The sequence below is a fragment of the Dioscorea cayenensis genome, chromosome 1 (assembly GCF_009730915.1).
Source record: "Dioscorea cayenensis subsp. rotundata cultivar TDr96_F1 chromosome 1, TDr96_F1_v2_PseudoChromosome.rev07_lg8_w22 25.fasta, whole genome shotgun sequence".
NCBI classification, from domain to species: domain Eukaryota; kingdom Viridiplantae; phylum Streptophyta; class Magnoliopsida; order Dioscoreales; family Dioscoreaceae; genus Dioscorea; species Dioscorea cayenensis.
The window spans coordinates 3,862,544-3,884,167 of NC_052471.1; the positions used below are offsets into that span (position 1 = coordinate 3,862,544).

General features: G+C 37.7%; 2 protein-coding genes and 2 long non-coding RNA genes across 6 annotated transcripts; 2 read left to right on the top strand and 2 right to left on the bottom strand.

Moving 5' to 3' along the window:
• The first annotated feature begins 264 nt into the window (after positions 1–264).
• On the top strand, positions 265–3,072 carry LOC120265046. 2 transcript variants are annotated; one of them, XR_005537604.1, is made up of 3 exons: positions 265–656; positions 943–1,019; positions 2,420–3,072. It is a non-coding gene; the product is annotated as an uncharacterized LOC120265046 (long non-coding RNA). The 2 variants fall into 2 exon arrangements; XR_005537603.1 differs by lacking the exon at positions 2,420–3,072 and having other exon boundaries at positions 268–656; positions 943–1,194.
• Positions 3,073–8,727: 5,655 nt separating this feature from the next.
• LOC120265055 lies at positions 8,728–10,330 on the top strand. Of its 2 annotated transcripts, XR_005537606.1 has the most exons (5): positions 8,728–8,808; positions 9,229–9,503; positions 9,607–9,699; positions 9,781–9,887; positions 10,012–10,330. It is a non-coding gene; the product is annotated as an uncharacterized LOC120265055 (long non-coding RNA). The 2 variants fall into 2 exon arrangements; XR_005537605.1 differs by having other exon boundaries at positions 9,781–10,330.
• A 5,911-nt stretch (positions 10,331–16,241) lies between these two features.
• Positions 16,242–16,703, bottom strand: LOC120280172 (secreted RxLR effector protein 161-like). Its single transcript, XM_039286960.1, has one exon. It carries the CDS (start codon positions 16,701–16,703, stop codon positions 16,242–16,244), a length of 462 nt encoding a protein of 153 aa, XP_039142894.1.
• Positions 16,704–18,946: 2,243 nt separating this feature from the next.
• Positions 18,947–21,511, bottom strand: LOC120270441 (tRNA dimethylallyltransferase 9). Its single transcript, XM_039277485.1, has 2 exons — positions 21,227–21,511; positions 18,947–21,143 (listed from the first exon to the last, which is right to left on the bottom strand). The coding sequence occupies exons 1-2, from the start codon at positions 21,237–21,239 to the stop codon at positions 19,849–19,851; spliced, it is 1,308 nt and encodes a 435-aa protein (XP_039133419.1). The 5' UTR covers positions 21,240–21,511; the 3' UTR covers positions 18,947–19,848.
• Between the last annotated feature and the right edge of the window lie 113 nt (positions 21,512–21,624).

Consider the following 21,624-nt stretch of genomic DNA (forward strand, 5'->3'; position numbering starts at 1 on the left):
TGTCTGGGTCACCTGATGTCCAGAATGCCGCCTCCTCGGTAGAATATCGGTACTTTACTTACTTCGACTAACGAACTTCTTATAGTACTGGTGAACTCCTGATACTATGCTCGAACACTCGTCAGTGATTCTGACAAACCGACCCGACAACCTGGCTCTGGTACCAGCAATGTTGAGTAGAAAGTGGGAGAATAGTTTTAAAATATGTTTTTATTATTTTCTCTCACTAAATTTACAACACTCTCTCTATTATTTCTCTCACTATCCTCACTCTTAGCACTCACTCTCACCCTAGGAAGATCAATTCACTCACTTAGCTTTCTTGTTTTTTCATGGTTACATTAGCAATGGAGAGCATGTATTTATAGGGTGGTAGAATGCTCTAGATTTATAAATTATTTTAAATGTGTGAGGCGGTGAAACTTTGTGTGAAGCTTCTTTGATGATTCAAGAATGTTCTAGGTGCTGCTCCTTATCATTTGGTGTAGGTTTTAAGGGTGGATTAATTGAGGGTAGGATTCGAGTAGGGTTTCTGCGATCGTGAGGATGGAGCCCGGGCGCCGGATGGGTGGCAACCGGGCCAAGTCGAAGGAGGAGTTGGTTCGGGGGATCTGGTACTGACCAAAGTGAAGGGATTCCTGGTGTGGCGTGCTAAGGTCTGTTCTTTTTCACTGGATTTTGAACTTTTTCTTTTTTAATTTGGAGATTTTGTTGTTCGGCTAATGTGGATGCCCTGTGTTATATTTATTGATGGAAGTCGAGATCTTTAGGGTTTCGAATTTTTGTTTTCATTGTTTGTGTAATGGTCCTAGTTAGGGTTTACTGAAATTTAAGAATCTTATTCTAATAGCTATTGCTGATCTTTTCGCATTGTTTAGGTTCTGACAAGTCAATAATTTTCATTTTTTTTGCTTTTGTTGTCTGACTGTTACCCTCTTGCAGATAAGCAGGCCAGAGGATTTCAACATGGAGCCTGAATCCCAGAAATTCTTTGTTCAGTTCTTTGCAACATGTGAAATGTGAGAATTATGATGAAAGAAGTCTTGATTGTTAACATCTTTTGGCATATGGTTAATGTTTTGATGGTTCTGATAGTGACTTAACAAACTTTTTGTCGTATTTATATGTCATGTATGTTTGTGTTATTTACACATTCTATTGATTTGATGAATTAAAAGTATTGTTTTCTCTCCATTTCAATCAATTCATATTAATTTAGCATACATTTGAATGTTTACATAAATGATTGTGTGATTTGAAGCATTGATAGTTGGGGCCACGATATGCTGTTAGCTTGCATCCTATGCATTTATCTGCCTTCTTTTATCCTTTGTTTTTCCCTGAAGCAATAAGGAAATGTTCTTAACTTTATATTTTTTATAACATTATAACAGCAGTTGGTGATCTTATTAATGTTAAGGTTTATTAGGGATTATGCTTGACCTCTAATTGGCACATACTATTTGGCGTACTTACATGCCATCTGTAATCACTATGGGTTTGCTGACTAAAAAATGCTCATTCTTTCCATCTCATTCAGTTTATGTTTATTTTATCGAATATGCCAATGGTCACCTTAATTTCTGGCTGATTGGAAGCATGCAGTTTGGGATTTATTATAAATTATGCTTGATTTCTAATAGTCACTTACGTATTTTTTGTCGTACTTGCATGGCATGCCATATAAGCTTATCATGGATCTGATGAATTAAGTGTGTTCATTCTTTCTACTTCATTTATGTTTATTTTTGAACAAACCTATGCTTACATGAATGACTGCCTGATTGGAATCATTGATTTTTGAGTAGTATTAATTATAATTTATGCTTGATATCTAATAGGCAAGTATTTTTTGTCGCATTTGCATGTCACATACATTTACTATTGATTTGATGAATCAGATATTTACATTCTTTCTGTTGTATTCCATTTATTTAGTTTTGCCAAACATGCCAAATGTCTTGAGAATAACTACCTGATTCGAAACAATGACCAGACAATATGCTATTGTGATGTATGTCTACAAATTTGTTAAAAACCTCTTTATGTTTTCTCGGAAGTAGTGAGCAACTGCCTTTTCTTTTGAATCGTTTATATGTTAAAATCAAGAGGAAGTTGCTTTTAGATTTTAAAAAGATAGGAATTTTTTCCATGACTACATAGATTAAGAAAGATGAGAGGTATGAATTTGTGAATCCTTTTCGGTGTTGGAACTTGATTGTTGTGTTAAGACTTTGGGATGATGATAACCAATCCTTTTGTTTAAGTTTACAATTACCATTTCAAAATTAACTTTTTATGAAACTATCTGTCCTGTTGCAACAACATCCCATTCTTTATATCGCTTGATTTGTATATGCTAGCTGTGAAATTTCATCCTTTCTTATCTCATACAGTCTTCACTTATTTTCATCTGCAGTGGTTTGGTTGCCTTGGCTGATATTTAAGTATTACTAGTTAATCAAAGACAATTAAATATTTTGCTCGTGCTGTGGAGGAGATATGTGATGCTTTTGAGAAAGAGCGCAAGAGCAGTTCAGTTGAACTCAGAGAGGTCAATGATGGGCATGCCCCTGTATCATCCTCAGCAATTGATAATGGAAATAGTGAGAATCTTGAATATCTTGAAACATTTCATTTAAATGCCTAGGTGACAAGTGAAAGCGATAGTCCCGCCAGGAAGAAGGAAGAATCACGGAGCAATGTGGGGATCTCAAAAATTGAGCATGTTCCTCTGTTATTGATGTCTGAAATATCTTGCCAGAAGGAGAAAAATTCAATTAGCCCTTGCTCTTGTGTTAATGAAGTCAAAGTGGCTCAGCTGAAAAGTCCTGCTGTGATAGGACGTAAATCTCTTGGTACTTGCGAAGGAGAGCACACAGATCAAGTTAATAATCAGACTTTCGTTGTACTACAATTTGATTCTAGAGAGGCATGTGACTGATAGGATCAAGTACATATAAATATATGTATTCAATAGAAACACTCAGACACTCAACTAACTTAACTCACCAATTGTATTAGAAGAAGAACTGATGAAAATAGAAACTGGAAAACTCTCTATTTCATTCATTGATGAACTGGGCATTTATACAAACATCTAATGTGCATGCCAGTAAAGCATCACAAATAGCACAACCAGAACATCCATACACTTAGTACAAACATACATCAAATTACCAATAAAAGCATAATAAAACTAATACAAACATTCATATAAGACATATGCAGCAAAAACTGAGCTTGTTACTGCATATTAGTCTAGCTTCACAGTTCTGTCCACTAGGCCTTGCATTTGAGGTTCTCCAGGTTGTCCACAGTCGCCTAGTATCACCCGAACCCTCTGATCAAACTTTAGACCTCAACACCTTCCCTTTGATCAGAGATATCTCCCACATGTAGCATGGTTCTCAGTGTCTCAAACTTAAGTTTGGGTAGTGCCTTAGTGAAAATATCAGCGACCTGAACATCTGTCTTGCATTGCTTGACTTCAATTGCATCATCCTTTATAAGATCACGGATAAAGTGAAACCTCGTATCAATATGTTTTGTCCGGCCATGAAGAATCGGATTTTTAGCAATAGCGATTGCAGATCGATTATCACAAACAATAACACTTGGAGTGCTCTATTTTCCACCAAAGTCTTCCAGCAAGCGCCTTAACCATACAACTTCACATGCTGCTGCAGTCAGAGAGATATACTCTGCTTCAGTACTTGACAGGGCAGTGATAGCTTGCTTTTTAGAGCTCCAAGCAATGATCCCTGATCCAAGTGAGAACACCCATCCAGTGGTGCTTTTACGGTCATCCTACGATCCACTCCAGTCACTGTCAGAATAGCCGAGCAGCTTGAATTCTTCATTTCTTCTGTAATGAATCCCATAATCAATTGTCCCACTAATATAGAGCATGATTCTCTTCACAGCTCCCAAATGATGCATGCTAGGTGACTGCATGAATCTAGATGCTATAGAAACAGCATAAGTTATATCAGGTCGGGTGTGAGATAAATAGAGCAACCCCCCAACAATCCTCCGATATCTCAAAGGATCAGTTTCACCAGAATTGTCAAGTAGATGGAGCTTCTCATTTGAGTTCATTGGTGTATCAATTGCATTACAATTCATCATCCCTGTTCTGTGAAGAAAGTCAGCTGCATATCTCTGTTGTGAAACAAAGATTGACCCTCTCTTCTGTACTACCTCCAGACCAAGGAAATACCTCATTGGTCCAAGATCAGTCATTTCAAAAGTATTCATCATTGAGCTTCTGAATTCCTTCAATTTCTTCTCAGATGATCCCATATATAATATATCGTCAACATATAAACATAATAAGATAACACAACCATCTCCTTCCTTCTTACTGTAAACTATGGGTTCATTCAAGCTGCGAACAAACCCTAATTGAATAAAATGAGTATCAATTCGACTGTACCAGGCTCTAGGCGCTTGACGGAGACCGTACAGAGCTTTGTGCAATTGATACACATGGTCTTCTTTGTCTCTGATAATAAAACCCTCTGGTTGCGAGACAATAACCTCCTCAGTGAGCTCCCTATTAAGGAAGGCGGATTAACATCGAGTTGATAGATAATCCACTCCTTCTGAGCACCAATGGATAGGAAAATCCTTACAGTTTCCATCTGTACAACTGGAGTGAAAATTTCTCTGAAATCTATCCCTTCTTGCTCTAAGTATCCTTTGGCCACAATGCGAGCTTTCTTCTTCAGTAATGTACCATCAGGCTTAAACTTTGATTTGAAATCCCATTTCAAACCAATTTCTTTCTTTCCTTCTAGTAGTGTGGTCAAGCTCCATGTTTGATTTATGTTAATTGCTTCCATTTCTTCTTTCATAGCTGCAATCCATTCACTGCTCTTTGCGGTGTCTTCATAGAAGATAGGATCTCCAGCTGTAAGCGCAAAAGAACAAGAATTGTAAATATCGGTGAGTTTTCGATACCTCGTCGGAGCACCACCATCTTCTCCGGCGACCATTTCTTCATTTGAAGAAGATGAATGATTAAGAAGATGATCATCTTGCCATTCATAGATCTGATCGAACAGTGTGGATTGAACAAGATCATTGTTAACTTGAGTCACGCCTTTATCACATGCTGACTCATAATTTGATGCATCCGAGTCACCTCGCTTCAGCCAATACTATTGCTTTTCTTCAAAAAAGCGCACGTTCCTGCTGACGTGTACGCGCTTAGAATCTAGGTCCAGGATTTTATAGGCTCTTGAATTCCAGCTGTAGCCAATAAACACTCCCGCCCGTGACCTGGAATCGAATTTAGTTCTCTGTTGTGAGTCAACGAGCATGTATGCAAGACATCCGAAGACCCTGAAATGCTCTACATTTGGTTTTCTCCAGTCAGTGCTTCCAATGGCGTCTAAAGCTTCACGGCTGAAGTCGGTGAGCGATTGAGAACGTAGACTACGGTAGCAACTACTTCAGCCCAATATTCTGGTGGCATCTCCATCTGCTTTAACAGAGTGTGTGCTGTCTTCGTGACAGTCCGATTCTTGCGCTCGGCAATGCCATTCTGCTGCGGCGTCCGAGGAGTGGACAATTGACGGTGAATCCCAGCATTAATACAGTATTCATCAAACTCCTTAGACATGAATTCTCCTCCACGGTCGGTTCGCAACACCTTAATTGGAAGAGAAAATTGTTTCTCCACTAACAACCTGAATTGCTTGAATTTTTGAAAGGTTTCCAGCTTCCTCTGTATGAAATACACCCATCTATACCTTGAGCAGTCGTCAGTTAATAATAGAAAGTACACATTACCTCCTATGGACGGAGTTTTAATTGGTCCGACGAGATTTGCGTGAACAAGCTCCAAGGGAACTACAGCTCTCCTTGCTGTACCCTTTGGAAATACCGTCCAAGTTTGCTTTCCCTGTAAACAAGCTTCACATGGTTGAACATTTGTGATTCTCGGTAAGCCCTCCACCAATTGTAAATCTGATAGTTGTTTTAATCTCTTTAGATTGATATGCCCGTATCTCTTATGCCAGAGATCAGTCATGTCTCCATCTTGTGCCAGATAGGCAGAGAGAACATCATCTGCTTCTAAAGGAAAGAGTTCGTGAGTAGTCATACACACTTGCGCCACCTTTGTCTTGGATTCGACATCTTTGATGTAGCACACACCCTTAGTGAATTCAACATCATATCCAGAATCCATCATTTGTCCAACGCTCAGCAAATTGTGAGCAAGATTTGGGACAAATTGTACATTATTCAAAGTGGTAGCCTTTCCTCTGCTTGAACAGAGAATTACACTTCCTGTTCCTTCAATTTTGAGAGCTTTTCCATCTCTGACTGTGATTGATCGACTCGGAGTAGCTTCAATGTACTGAAATAAATTCTTTTCACCTGACATGTGATGAGAACAACCGCTGTCAATGAGCCAGGTACCACCTGTCCTCTTTGACTCTTCATCAATTGCCATAAATGCAACTTCTTCTTCTTCTTCCTTTCCTTTCTCTTCTTTTACAACATTGGCTTCTTTATTCCTATACCAACATTCAAAGCTTCAACTGGGCTCTCCTCCTCAACTTGCCTCCATACGGCCAGCTTCAAAGCTTCTGCCGGGCCCACGTCCCCTTCCTCTGGAGAAGGAACGGCCTCGTCCTCTTCCACCTCTGTTGGGACCATCAAAGTGGTGCACAGAGCCACGACCAGCATGCAATGCCTTTTCTCCTTCAAGGTGAGTACCCTCTATATTGAGTATGGCTTCATGGTTCTTTAGTGAGCCACTTAGTTGCTCAACAGTAAGAGAGTTCAGAGCTTCAATAATTGAGTGAACTGCTTGTGAAAATCTAGGGGTTAAACTTTTGAATATTTTAGAAACCACTGCCTTTTGAGGAAGATCTTGCTTTAGCACTCTAATTTGATACCCAATATCCAAAACCCTGCTTACAAAGTCTTAAATACTTTCTCCTTGCTTCATCTTAATGGCATCAAATTCTCTTTGAAGTGCATGAAGATGTTTGTTGGAATTGTCTGAGTCTCCTTGAAATTCTGTTTTTATAATGTCTCATGCCTCCTTTGCTGTTTTTGCTTCAGAGATCCTCACCAGAATTCTAGCATCAAGGGCACGCTGGATCAAGTACATGGCCTTGGCATCCTTCTTGAGACTTTCATTAATTCTGGTTGCATCTCCTTCTTCACTGAAGCCTTTCTCTACTAGCTTCCATAGGTCTTTTGATCTGAACATAGTGTTCATCATCAATGCCCAAAGATTATAATTTTTACCTTTGAAATAAGGTACTTCAGTATCGTTTGTTGAAGAGGAGGAAGACATTCTCAACTAAGAATTTCAATAAGCTATCTCTGATACCACTGATAGGATCAAGTACATATAAATATATGTATTCAATAGAAACACTCAGACACCAGCTAACTTAACTCACCAATTGTATTAGAAGAAGAGCTGATGCAAATAGCAATTGGAAAACTCTCTATTTCATTCATTGATGAGCTGGGCATTTATACAAACATCTAATGTGCATGCCAGTAAAGCATCACAAATAGCACAACCATAACATCCATACACTTAGTACAAACATACATCAAATTACTAGTAAAAGCATAATAAAAGTAATACAAACATTCATATAAGACATATGCAGCAAAAACTGAGCTTATTACTGCATATTAGTCCAGCTTCACAGTTCTATCCACTAGGCCTTGCATTTGAGGTTCTCCAGGTTGTCCACAGTCGCCTAGTATCACCCGAACCCTCTGATCAAACTTTAGACCTCAACAATTGTGACGATGAAGGACTGCTACATGAAGGATCATCATCTTCTACGGCAAACAGACGAGAAGAAACCCTTGACTTTGGTTGGCTTTTCCGTGAATCAACCTACTATTGGTGTTGGCAAGATGAGTCCTCTATCTATGATCTATTACAAAATAAATCAATCTCATCCTCTTTCTTTGCCTCATGAACTAGCTATGGCTCTGGCACTACCTGCTTTTTTGTTTGAAAATGAAACTCCAATATTAGAAGAGTGCGGTAGAGCTTCATTTAAAAAGATGATGATGCTGATTGGGCTTTTTATTGGGTTGATAGAGGTTGGCTCTTCTCACTTAACTATCACAAATAGTTAACACGATGAGGTTGATATGGCAAATTCACATTTAAAGATGTTCAGAAAATTTTTAAGCATGGGCTAAATGATCCCTAGGATTTTTTTGGAGATCCATGCTTAAAAAGCTTCTAAACATCCTTAAATCTGAATTCACCATGCCGGCCTCATCATGCTAGCTATCCGTGCCCATCAAGCGAGAAGAGCCAGCCTCCATCATCCCGATAGAAAGCCTGGTTGACACCATCATCTTCTTCAACGAAGCTCTGCTGCACTCTTCTAACATCAGGGTTTCATTTCAAACGAATGTGTGGGTAGACCCAGAGCCACAACTAGTTTTTGAGACGAAGGACAATGATATTGATTTGCCTGGCAATAGATCATAGATTGAGGACTCATCGCGCCAACACCAATCGTCGGTTAATTCATGGAAAAGCTAACTGAAGTTAAGGATAAAGGACTGCTACATGAAGGATCATCATCTTCTATGGAAAACAGAGAAAAGAGCCGCATGACATCAGGAATAAAAATTATAAAACAGCTATAACTGATTAGGTCTTCCTCCTCCATCTCCTCCTCTACCTCTTTCGCCACCAGCATCGTTACTGGCGCCACCATTCATATCATCACCATCTCCATTACCCCTCGCTCCACGAGGATTCTCACATCTGCTCAATAATATTGCAGGACCTCATCGGTAAGTCTTTTGTCTCCTAATTTTTATTTAACCTGCAACTATGATTTATAAACCTAAATTGAGCTCAGATGGCCCATGCACATGGTGTTGTTTCTGCAAATACTGAAATGGTTTTACCGTAACCTCCTATGTTCGGGACAAATAATTTTGGTGTTGCACAGTTTATGCCTAGTTTTACTCCCAGACCATGTGAACCTAGTTGTAATGATGAGCACAATATTTCCCGAACTTCTCATCCCAACCCCTAGTTTCAAATTTTCAATCTGGTACTGGATTATTCCTATGAAGGCCCTATCATTCCCTTCCACCTTGGCAAACACCTACAAATTATCCCCATCAAATTGCAAAAGCTCCACAAAAGTACCCTCTTCCAACTACTCATTTGCTGATGATTTCTCAAATTTAAATACAATGAACCAGGAAGACGGTCAACACCCATACTATCCATAGCCACAAGTCCCACCCAGTAGTTGGGGACAATACTTTCCAAATTTGCAAACCAATGATGCTGCGGTTCCTGGAGGAATATAATCTTCAAACCCAGGTGTACCTTTTCCCCATGATGGTATGATATCTAAGCTTGCTATCAACCAACTATTGAATATCTTATTTGTTTTGTAAGTAAGGCTCACACCATCAAGAGACAAAGAATTCTCAAGAGGAGAGTACCCTGAACCTCTTGACTTTTTTCAAAGGTGAAACTTATAAATTTTGTTATCTGTGTTAAAGTCAAATGTCAGGTTATTTTTTCCATGTATGATATTATGCTTCTGTTTTCTTATATTTTTCTCTTGTTAGGATTTTATATGTAGATCATTGAGAGGCCTCACAAAAATTTTGTTTACGAGCTTCTTCTACATGGCTCCGTGTCTGTTAGATCTTCAATTCATGGTATAATTTTTAGTATTAGTGTTTGGCATCTCAGAATTTACTTCCTTTCTATGTCACAAGTGCAATCCTTTTGTGTTTTAGTTTCGCCGAATCATGCACATCCTCACAAGTGGCCGTCATTTGATGTTCCTGCTTATTATTGAAGACCAGTGTAAAGTTAAAGCAGAAGGTTCTCTTTCCTGATTCTGGTATGAATGGTCCATGATAGATGATTATTATGTCCTATCCCACAGGAACATGCCCTGTTTCTGCTATCCCGAAAGCATATCTGAATCTTCTGAACTATGAAAAATTTTATTTTCCTCATTTCAGCTGTCTTGTGAAATGTCAAAGTTTGCATTGTTCGTTTTACCTCAAGTTGGTCGATGAATAACTTTCAAAAGGCCTGCTTCAGTAGAAGAGAATGTGATATGGTGTGGGCTACTGGCAAGGCTGTGCATGTTATATTTTGTGTTGATGGCTCCATCTAAGATGTTGATCAAAGTTAAGAATAATAACTTGCTATTCATCATGAGATGAAGCCTCTATGGAATGACTGTTATCTAGTTTAAATAAAACTAGTGTTGTTGCATTAATTAATGATTATGCTGGCCAGAGTGTTCTGTAGTGATACCTTAAGACATTTTGAATTGTTGAGAATGGATCTATGTAGTTCTTAACTTTTTTATACTACCATGAGGATGATGCTATATGAATGGTCTTTAAGTATGCATGTGAGTTTTAATATTCATGTCCAATTTTCTATCCCCTGTATTTGTTACTGCACTTAAAATGCAATAATTTAGTAAAAACAAATGGCCTTTATGCGGCTAATTTCAAAAATTTTAGTTGGAAGCTGAGAAGAAACTTTATAATGCTTGCTGTTGTAGCTGCCATAAATGCAAGATATTCGAACCTAGTCTCCATAGCATTTCTATACAAAACTGTGATTATAAACCAAGACCCATTTTTTAATTTACATGCGGGGAGTAATGAAGTAAGAATTTTTATGTGTGTTGTGTGTGTGTGTGTGTGAGAGAGAGAGATGTTCAAAGTGTGATGATTTCCATGGGGATCAAGGAACATGATTTACATTATAAAGAGGATGATATTTGCACACATGGTGAATTCTTTTAACTCTATCCACTTGCTCATGCATCCAAATTTTGTTAAGGAATTTAAAAATTGAAGAACCAAATATTTCCTCAGTTCCTTTTTATTTGTCGTGATTAACCGAATTTCACCTACTAAAAAACTTAGTTATTTCACAAAATTTTATACAAAATTAGTTATCTTTCTAAAATTACCCTTAATTTATATCTCCACATTTCTCTCTTATGTTTAATTTCAAGAAAAAAATTGAATAGAGTGTTAAGGGTAATTTTGAAAAAAAAAATAATAAATGTTTCTTGATGTTAGAAAATGACAGATAAAAAACAAATACAAAAGCTTTAATTTTATGAAAACAAAGAAAGAAAAAGAAAACATCAAAAAAAGGAACATGGATCTGTGACATAAAAAAATGGAGGGAGTATTTAGAAGAAAATTATTCTGATTTTTGGCTCAGTATGCCATTGCCGCCGTGGTTATCTATCTATTGAACTACATTTGCAACTTTTGGATCCAAAAAATGTGGTTGCTATCCTATCCTTGGGATATTTTGGAGGGAATCGTTTAGGTGGCGTTTGGTGGTAGTTAGGGATGGCAATAATACCCAAATCCAATCCGACCAAACCATACTCGACCCAAGTTTGACGGGTAAAACTCGATTTGACGAGATTTCGAATCGAGTTTGGGTAAAACCCGACTTATATAAAACAGGTGCAGGTGCGGGTATGGGAATTCTAATACCCAACCCGTACCCGAACCCGTACCCGACCCGAAATTAAAATTACTAAAATATTTATATAATATATATATATACTAATATGTTCTACAACTTAACAATTTAGGGTTTTTTATTTTTCCTCTTTGTTTAGTCTTGTAATTTTATAATAATTTTTTTTATTTTATAAAAAAATTATAATTACTTTTAAGTTATTTTTTATAAAAAATAATATTAAAAATAATATATTTTTTTTATTAATTTTTTCAATATGGGGGTGGGGGCGGGTATATCTGTGGGTACACGATTATCCGTCGGGTGCGGGTGTGGGTTGGGGTTTTTAAACCCGTCGAGTTCGGGTTCAAGTTCGGGTATATTAACGGGGTAGCGGCGGGTACGGGTATGGTAAAACCCGCACACGATCTGACCCGACCCGACCCAACCCGTTGCCATCCCTAGTGGTAGTTGAGACAAAGTACTCTGGATTTTTAGAACTAACTTGACAAGATAGAAAAATGTTGTTATCCTTGTTGTGTGATTTGTGCACTATGGCCGGAATAAAGCACTAAGCATGTGAAATGTTATGAATCAGCTTTTACTGTATCATAACTTCCTCCAAGTTTTGATAAGAATTTAATTTTTCAAATTTAAATTGTGGAAGTTTGTTGGAGATGTATAATTTTTGAAGAATCACATAATTTTATCAAAATGTTTTTAACACAAACATGAATAACAAATTATAAATCGGGTGTTTTCTTGGTGGATTGGCACTTGCAAATTTATTTTGCTTTGATACTCTTTAAAACCCAAGGCTCGAGCATACATTCCCTCGTAAGGGTATATGTGTAAATATTAGTTTATAATTCATTTCGCATTCAATCCTTTCAAGGGATATGGATGCAAGAAACTTGGAAGGTGGTATATATGTAATTGTAGTTAAAACTTTTGTTGGGGGTTTGTATATTAAGGACTTTCCATACAAGTTTTCGGTGTCTAATTGGCAGTTTGTACTTAAAAAATCTGTTACATTTTCACTTACATATCAGACAATGCAAGGTATGACAGAATTTACCATAAGTTTTCTTTGTAAGGATAGAGCAAAAGGTGGTTTTTGTCTTTCCTTTGAATTCAATGAATGTATTAAAGAATTGTGTTTCCCTATATACATTTTCATCCCATGTACCAAACACACCTGTAACCTGTATGTATGCATATTACCAAACATACAGAAGGGGTAGTACGTATGTGATTGTGGTTAAATTTTTTTTTCATTTAAGATAGAACCAAATGTGGTTATTGTATTGTTTTTCCTAATGTAATGAATGTACTAGAGAAATACATTTTGCTATATATATTTTCATCCCATGTACCTAACCCTTCTCTAGTGTATGTGTGCATATTTCCAAACAGATTGAAGGTGTGGTGTGCTTTGAGTGTGGTATATATTTTTTTCAGGGATGTACATATGACAATTGCCATATAATTTTTCGTTGCCTTGTGCTATACTTTGGGCAATTATGATACCAATATGTTTTTCTACCAAATGTGGTAGTTTTCACCTAAAGAATTAATTGTATTTTCACTTAGGTATCATACCACTAGAGGTATACTACAATTAACATAAGTTTCTCCAGAGGGATTGAACAATGTGATTTTTGTCTTTTTCATTGGAAACAATGAACGTATTAGAAAAATTATGTTTTGCCATATGCATTTTCATTCCATGTACCAAACACACCTTTACTGTATATGTATGCAAAATCCTAAACAAACTGGAGAGGAGATACACATGTGATCGTAGATAAAATGTTTTGGAGGGATATATATACATATGAGTTTTCAATGCCTTTCATCATAATGTGGGCTAGTATGATATCAATGAGCTTTTGTGCCTGAATTTACGGTTTGTACCAAAAGTTCAGTTGCATTTTCACCTAGGTATCATATTACCTAAGCTATTGTAGAATTTACAATAAGTTTTCTCAGCAATGATAGAACAAAATTTGGTTTTTGTTTTTTATTTGGATGCAATGAATGTATTAGAGAAATATGTTTTGTCATATACACTTTCATATCACGTACCTATAACACCCTATGTGTATATAAATGTATAGGACCAAACATATGGCAAGTGGTAAAAGTTGGTTAAATATTACCATAAAAGTTTACTCTAGGGGTAAGACAAAATTTGGGTTTTGTTTTTTCCTAGATGCAAGAAACATGTTGGAGAAATAAGTCTTGTTGTGTACATATCAATCTCGCATATTTAATGCACTTTACATGTCTAGTTTATCTGTTTATAGTACATGTAATGTGCGATTTTGAAGTAAGTCAAAATTGAAACTTCTTCATAAGCAAAGGAAATCAAATACAAATGCCAGTTCCTACAATGTGCTAAACACAAGAGATTTTAAGAGGAGTTGAGGGAAAGGGGGAGGGAAAGGGTAAGAGCCTTTAGAATGAATTGACTGCTCATGCCGAAAGAGGAAAGCGCCTCTCCTGTTGCTTGACATGAGGCTCCATAATATCAAATTTGATTAAACTCATAGAATCTCTTTCATTTGTTGCATGGGGTACAAATATATGTTTGTGTGACTATATTGGGCTGCCCTTATCAAATAAGGTAATAGCATCAATGGAACTTTCTGTATGCATATGAGACTTGATCTTTTTTTTATTTTTTTTGTGTCCTTTCTGTTCAGCTATTTCTGCATTGGGCTATGACAGCCTATATCTTAGATATTTGCTTTGGCATGTAACTATAATAAGTGATTGTCATGTCATTAAATTTTATTTGTGACAATATAGCAACTGTTTCATATACCATAGTATAGGATGATCCATTCGATTGCAAACTGGAGTCAGATATTTTAGGCTGCAGAATTTTATAGATAGTTTAGGATGCACTAATGCTTTCTGGTCTTTTTGCATTGCGGCATATAATAAACTCTATTCATTTTGGCAAAAGTATGACAGGAGCTTTGATTGCTTTGTTTCTAGTCTTTGTAGTGTAAAAGACCAAATTTGAATATTTATTTCAGTGTAGAATGAAAAATATTGATGGTGTGTTGATAAATTTGAATTTTATAGATGGTTTAGAATGTCCTCATGCTTCTTAGTCATTTTTCATTGTGGCATACAATTAACACTGTTCTTTCTAGTAAAAGTATGACAAGAACTTTGATTGCTTTGTTTCTATAGTCTTTGTAGTGTAAAAGACCTAATTTGAACATTTATTCCAGTGTAGAATGAAAAAAGATCGATGGTGTGTTGATAATGACAATGTTACTATCGGGAAACAAGCGCCTTGATTTCTGAAAGATTGGTTTTTTTTTAAACACTTGCATTATGTTCTTGTTGAAAGATATCAAAATTGAGCATTTGTTCCACTGTAGGAAAAAAAAAACACTCTGATGGTATATTAGAATTGTCAAGTTTGTTGTGAAGGGATATATGCCTACCTTGTTGGAACTTCAGTTTCTTGTAAAAATTTACTTTATGCTCTTGCTTTAGAAGTGTGAACCAATAAATACCATTTCAGCCATTTGTCATTTGAATTGTTTCAAATTTTATTTAAGCATGCACCATGTGATGCATTGATAACCACATTCCTGATTTTGTGAAATGTTGATTTACGTAATATTTTTGTTTGATCTGATCTATTTCTCATCTTGAATTTCAATAATAATTTCATGAAAGTTTGCAGTTGTAGTGAATCAATCCGAACTTTTGTTCTATTACATCGTCTTTCAGGACCTGATTCTGTGTAAGATGGGTTGCTCTAGTGATGAGCCATGGGTCTGTTTCCATTTCACTTACCAATTACAATTCATCATACAGGAAACAAAACAAGCTAATTGACTGTGCAGTTTTTGAGCTCATTAATTACATATTCAATTCTTTCTTGACAAATTTTGTAATGTACTACACTTCTTTCATTGAGCAAAGCACTAAGTGCAGGTATTGGGCTGAGTGATGTTCATTGGAAAAGCTTCTTTGTTGGTAAGAAGACAATATGGAATTGCTATGAACTTGTAGATTCCATAGGTATTGATTTTAGGACTTCCCTATCTAAGTTAATATTCTTGTAAATTAACTAATTATTGCTCTTTATCAATATTCATTTAGATGTATAGGACATGAACTTTGTTTTGTCAACACAATTTATTGTACACCAGGAACAAATGGTGACCAACTTGATAGGATCAAGTACATGTAAATATATGTATTCAATAGAAACACTCAGACACTCAGCTAACTTAACTCTCCAATTGTATTAGAAGAAGAACTAATGAAAAATAGCAACTGGAAAACTGACTTACTTCATTCATTGATGAACTGGGCATTTATACAAACATCTAATGTGCATGCCAGTAAAGCATCACAATTAGCACAACCAGAACATCCATACACTTAGTACAAACATACATCAAATTACCAGTAAAAGCATAATAAAAGTAATACAAACATTCATATAAGACATATGCACCAAAAACTGAGCTTGTTATTGCATATTACTCCAACTTCACAGTTCTGTCCACTAGATCTTGCATTCGAGGTTCTCCAAGTTGTCCACAATCGCCTAGTATCTCCAGAACCCTCTGATCAAACGTTAGACCTCAACACCTTCCCCTTGATCAGAGACATCTCCCACATGTAGCATGGTTCTCAGTGTCTCAAACTTAAGTCTGGGTAGTGCCTTAGTGAAAATGTCAGCGACCTAAACATCTATCTTGCATTACTTGACTTCAATTGCATCATCCTTTATAAGATCACGGATAAAGTGAAACCGCACATCAATATGTTTTGTCCGGCCATGAAGAATCGGATTTTTAGCAATAGCGATCGCAGATCGATTATCACAAACAATAACACTTGGAGTACTCTGTTTTTCACCAAAATCTTCCAGCAAGCGCTTTAACCATACAGCTTCACATACTGCTGCAGTCAAAGATATATACTCCGCTTCAGTACTTAACAGGGCAGTGATAGCTTGCTTTTTAGAACTCCAAGCAATGACCCCTGATCCAAGTGAGAACACCCATCCAGTGGTGCTTTTCCGGTCATCCTGCGATCCACTCCAATCACTGTCAGAATAGCCGAGAAGCTTGAATTCTTCATTTCTTCTGTAATGAATCCCATAATCAATTGTCCCACTAATATAGCGCAGGATTCTCTTCACAGCTCCCAAATGATGCATGCTAGGTGACTGCATAAATCTAGATGCTAAGGAAACAACATAAGTTATATCAGGTCAGTTTTCCAGTTGCTATTTTTCATCAGTTCTTCTTCTAATACAATTGGAGAGTTAAGTTAGCTGAGTGTCTGAGTGTTTCTATTGAATACATATATTTACATGTACTTGATCCTATCAGTGGTATCAGAGAACAACTCATTGAAATTCTTAGTTGAGAATGTCTTCCTCCTCTTCAGCAAAGGATGTTGATGTACCTTATTTCAAAGGTGAAAATTATAATCTTTGGACATTGATGATTAAGACTATGTTCAGATCAAAAGATCTGTGGAAGCTAGTAGAAAAAGGCTTCAGTGAAAAAGGAGATGCAACCAGAATTAATGAAAGTCTCAAGAAGGATGCCAAGGCTATGTACTTGATCCAGAGTACCCTTATTACTAGAATTCTGGTGAGGATCTCTAAAGCAAAGAAATCAAAGGAGGCATGGGACATTATAAAAACAGAATTTCAAGGAGACTCAGACAATTCCAACATACAACTTCATGCACTTCAAAGAGAATTTGATGCCATTAAGATGAAACAGGGAGAAAGTATCCAAGACTTTGTAAGCAGGGTTTTGGATATTGTGTATCAAATTAGAGTGCTGAAGCAAGATCTTCCTTAAAAGGAAGTGGTCTCTAAAATACTCAGAAGCTTAACCCCCAGATTTTCACAAGCAGTTCACTCAATTATTGAAGCTAAGGATCTGAACTCTCTTACTGTTGACCAACTAAGTGGCTCACTAAAGAACCATGAAGCCATACTCAATATAGAGGGTACTCACCTTGAAGGAGAAAAGGCCTTGCATGCTGGTCGTGGCTCTGTGCAGCACTTCGATGGTCCCAACAGAGGTAGAAGAGGACGAGGCCGTTCCTTTTCCAGAGGAAGGGGACGTGGGCGCGGCAGAAGCATTGAAGCTGGCCGTGTGGAGCCAGGTCGAGGAGGAGAGCCCAGCAAACACTACAAGAATGTGCAATGTTTCATTTGTAAAAAGTTTGGTCATGTTAAATCTCAATGTTGGTATAGGAATAAAGAAGCCAACATTGTAAAAGAAGAGAAAGAAAAAGGAAAGGAAGAAGAAGAAGAAGTTGCATTTATGGCAATTGATGAAGAATCAAAGAAGACAGGTGGTACCTGGCTCATTGACAGCGGTTGTTCTCATCACATGTCAGATGAAAAGAATTTATTTCAGTACATTGAAGCTACTCCGAGTCGTTCAATCACAGTCGGAGACGGAAAAGCTCTCAAAATTGAAGGAACAGGGAGTGTAATTCTCTGTTCAAGCAGAGGAAAGGCTACCACTTTGAATAATGTACAATTTGTCCCAAATCTTGCTCACAATTTGCTGAGCGTTGGACAAATGATGGATTATGGATATGATGTTGAATTCACTAAGGGTGTGTGCTACATCAAAGATGCCGAATCCAAGACAAAGGTGGCGCAAGTGTGTATGACTACTCACAGACTCTTTCCTTTAGAAGCAGATGATGTTCTCTCTGCCTATCTGGCACAAGATGGAGATATGTCTAATCTATGGCATAAGAGATACGGGCATATCAATCCAAAGAGATTAAAACAACTATCAGATTTACAATTGGTGGAGCGCTTACCGAGTATCACAAATGTCCAACCATGTGAAGCTTGTTTACAGGGAAAGCAAACTCATACTGTATTTCCAAAAGGTCCAGCAAGGAGAGCTGTAGTTCCCTTGGAGCTTGTTCATGCAGATCTTGTCGGACCAATTAAAACTCCGTCCATAGGAGGTAATGTGTACTTTCTATAATTAACTGATGACTACTCAAGGTACAGCTGGGTGTATTTCATACAGAGGAAACTAGAAACCTTTCAAAAATTCAAGCAATTCAGGTTGTTAGTGGAGAAACAAGTCTCTCTTCCAATTAAGGTGCTGCGAACCGACCGTGGGGGAGAATTCATGTCTAAAGAGTTTGAAGAATACTGCATTAATGCTGGGATTCACCGTCAATTGTCCGCTCCTCGGACGCCGCAGTAGAATGGCGTCACCGAGCTCAAGAATCGGACTGTCACGGAGACAGCACGCACTCTGTTAAAGCAGATGAAGATGCCACCGGATTATTGGGCAGAAGCTGTTGCTACCGCCGTTTACATTCTCAATTGCTCATCGACTTCAGCCGTGAAGCTTCAGAGACCATTGGAAAACTGACTTACTTCATTCATTGATGAACTGGGCATTTATACAAACATCTAAAGTGCATGCCAGTAAAGCATCACAATTAGCACAACCAGAACATCCATACACTTAGTACAGACATACATCAAATTACCAGTAAAAGCATAATAAAAGTAATACAAACATTCATATAAGACATATGCAGCAAAAACTGAGCTTGTTACTGCATATTACTCCAGCTTCACATCTGTCCACTAGGTCTTGCATTCGAGGTTCTCCAGGTTGTCCACAGTCGCCTAGTATCTCCAGAACCCTCTGATCAAACCTTAGACCTCAACACAACTCTCTGAACTTGTTTTGTTCATATTCTTGTATTATTCTTGCAGGTTTAGGTCACAGAAGTGTGGCAAAAATATTTGTAAGATCATGCAATTTGATGTCCCGGAGATGAAGCTTTCATATTCTAATGTTCTTATATTGCCACTGATCAACATGGCGTTCCTTCTATCAATGCGGTCTGTTTGTTATAAACCAAGCTCTAATGGTCCTGCATACCAAGATTCTGAACTTATTTGCTTTTATTCTTGCACTAACCTTGAAGGTTTGGGTTACTTAAGGTTGCCAATAATATTTATAAGGTTATTATCCATATAAATTCTGACATATTGCTGATGTTCACTGTCTGAATTGTTTTCTCAGAGATGAAGCTTTTCAGAAGTTGGTCTTCCACTGCATGTAATTTTGGCTACTCTTATATTTCAATGTCCTTATTTTGTCATTAATCATGTTACATCCAGTAGTTGGAATCTCCTGCTGTTTGCACTGGTCAAGATAATTCAGAAAATCAGAGGTTTGATTATTGAATGTCATGCATATAGTTCTACATGAGGCTTTATCATGATTTCAGTTTTGCAGGAAAAAAAAACAAGATGTGCCCCAGTTTTGAAACATCAGAAGAAATCCTTACAAAGCTGGATTCCTACTAACTTCAACAGTTTGACACTGTGTTCTCCGGACCCAATCCAAAACACGATGGCAATCTTCATCCTCGATGAACAGCTTATTCCTTGGTCGGTAAGATTTTAGCTCATAAGTTTCCCGCTGGTTATTGACATCCTTCTTCATCTTCAGTTTCTGAGGTACAATGACCTTCCCGGTTCCAGCCTCCTGATAAACACTGCAGACAAAATCAATCACTTCTCTCATTGGTCGGGAAGCGTCCAGCCAGTGATAGATCTTTTCATTTCTAAACCATGTCATTTGTCGCTTTGCGAAATTCCTTGATGCTTTCTGGAACTCAGAGAGGAAGTCAATGAACCCTTCAGCACTGCAACTTTTAGCTTCTCTACAACTCAGTAAGTACTCCATTGCTTGTCTATAGCCAATAGCTCGAGTGGCTGAGTTAGTGCTCGGATGGAGTCCGATATCAAGAAGCCATGATGCCTCTGAGAGCAGTCCTTCGGTCTCCATGAGCATCTCTTCACATCTCAAGTCTATAGCCCTGTAAAGATCAACACGCGGCCCCGATAAGAACAGGCAAATGAAGTCATAGTCCAAATTCTTTGCAACATCTCCACCTTGAAACTCATCATAAGGAACTGCAAATGCAGATGGTGGCGAGCCACTAGCCCGGATTATCTCTAGGCTCCGTCGAAGCCGATACCAATTATTATACGGCACAGACCGAGCTCTCAAGTCACCAGCATTAACTACCAACTCCACAGCTTCATCCCACTTCCCCCTGTCCTGCAACTGCATCAGCTCAGAGAACACTTGAGAGCTAATCCCCATCGACGATTTTGGTACATCGGGTTTTCCATACATATACCATCTTAGATACAACCCTGTGCCACCGGCAACAATCGGCACTCTCTGGTTTGCAAGAATTTCACATGTTGCCTTCCGGGCATCCTCATAGAATTGTCCGGCAGAATATTCTTGTGATGGGTGCAGTATGTCAAGCAGATGATGCGCAACTTCATTACGGTCAGCAGCCGAAGGCTTTGCCGAGCCGATGTCAAGCCCACGATACACTTGCACAGAGTCTGCGCTGATGATTTCTCCATTGAGAATCTTGGCGAGCTCCAATGCGAGCCTGCTCTTTCCGGCGCCGGTTGGGCCTGAGATTACAATTACCTTGTCCTTGTTCTTGATTGGTTGTGCAGAGGAGCAGAATGTTGATAAACGGGAGGCGCGTGGGATGTTTTTGATGTTGATGTTGATGAGTGGGCGGATCAATGGGAGCGCCAAATGAAGGTCTGGCAAAGATTTAGTTTGAGCATTTTATCAAACAGTTGATGGGTGATGAGTTGGATGGGGAAGATAAAAGAGAGTGCATTACCGATTCGTTGCATTTGGATAAGAGCGCTTGGCAAAAATATATGAATTAATAAGTTATAGGGCTTTTCCGAGGAACGAGGGATTGCGTGTTGAGAATCACTGGCTGGAATTGAGCTCAATCGCTTTGAGATATGGCAAGGGATGAATGAAAAGATGAAGGATATGTTCTTGTTGTATGTGTGTACATATATAGAAAGTTAAGTTTAGTTAATTTTTGTGTGTGTTTTTTTGGATAAATTGGTGATAAGAATCTTTTTATTTTTTTTTTATATTATGTTTAAGAGTTTTTGAATTCGAGGTCTCTCAAACACAATCACAATCACAATCACAGTAAGAAGAAACTTCCTAACTTTTGTGTGTATGTATGAAAATGAATAATTGTTATATAGAAAAATTAAT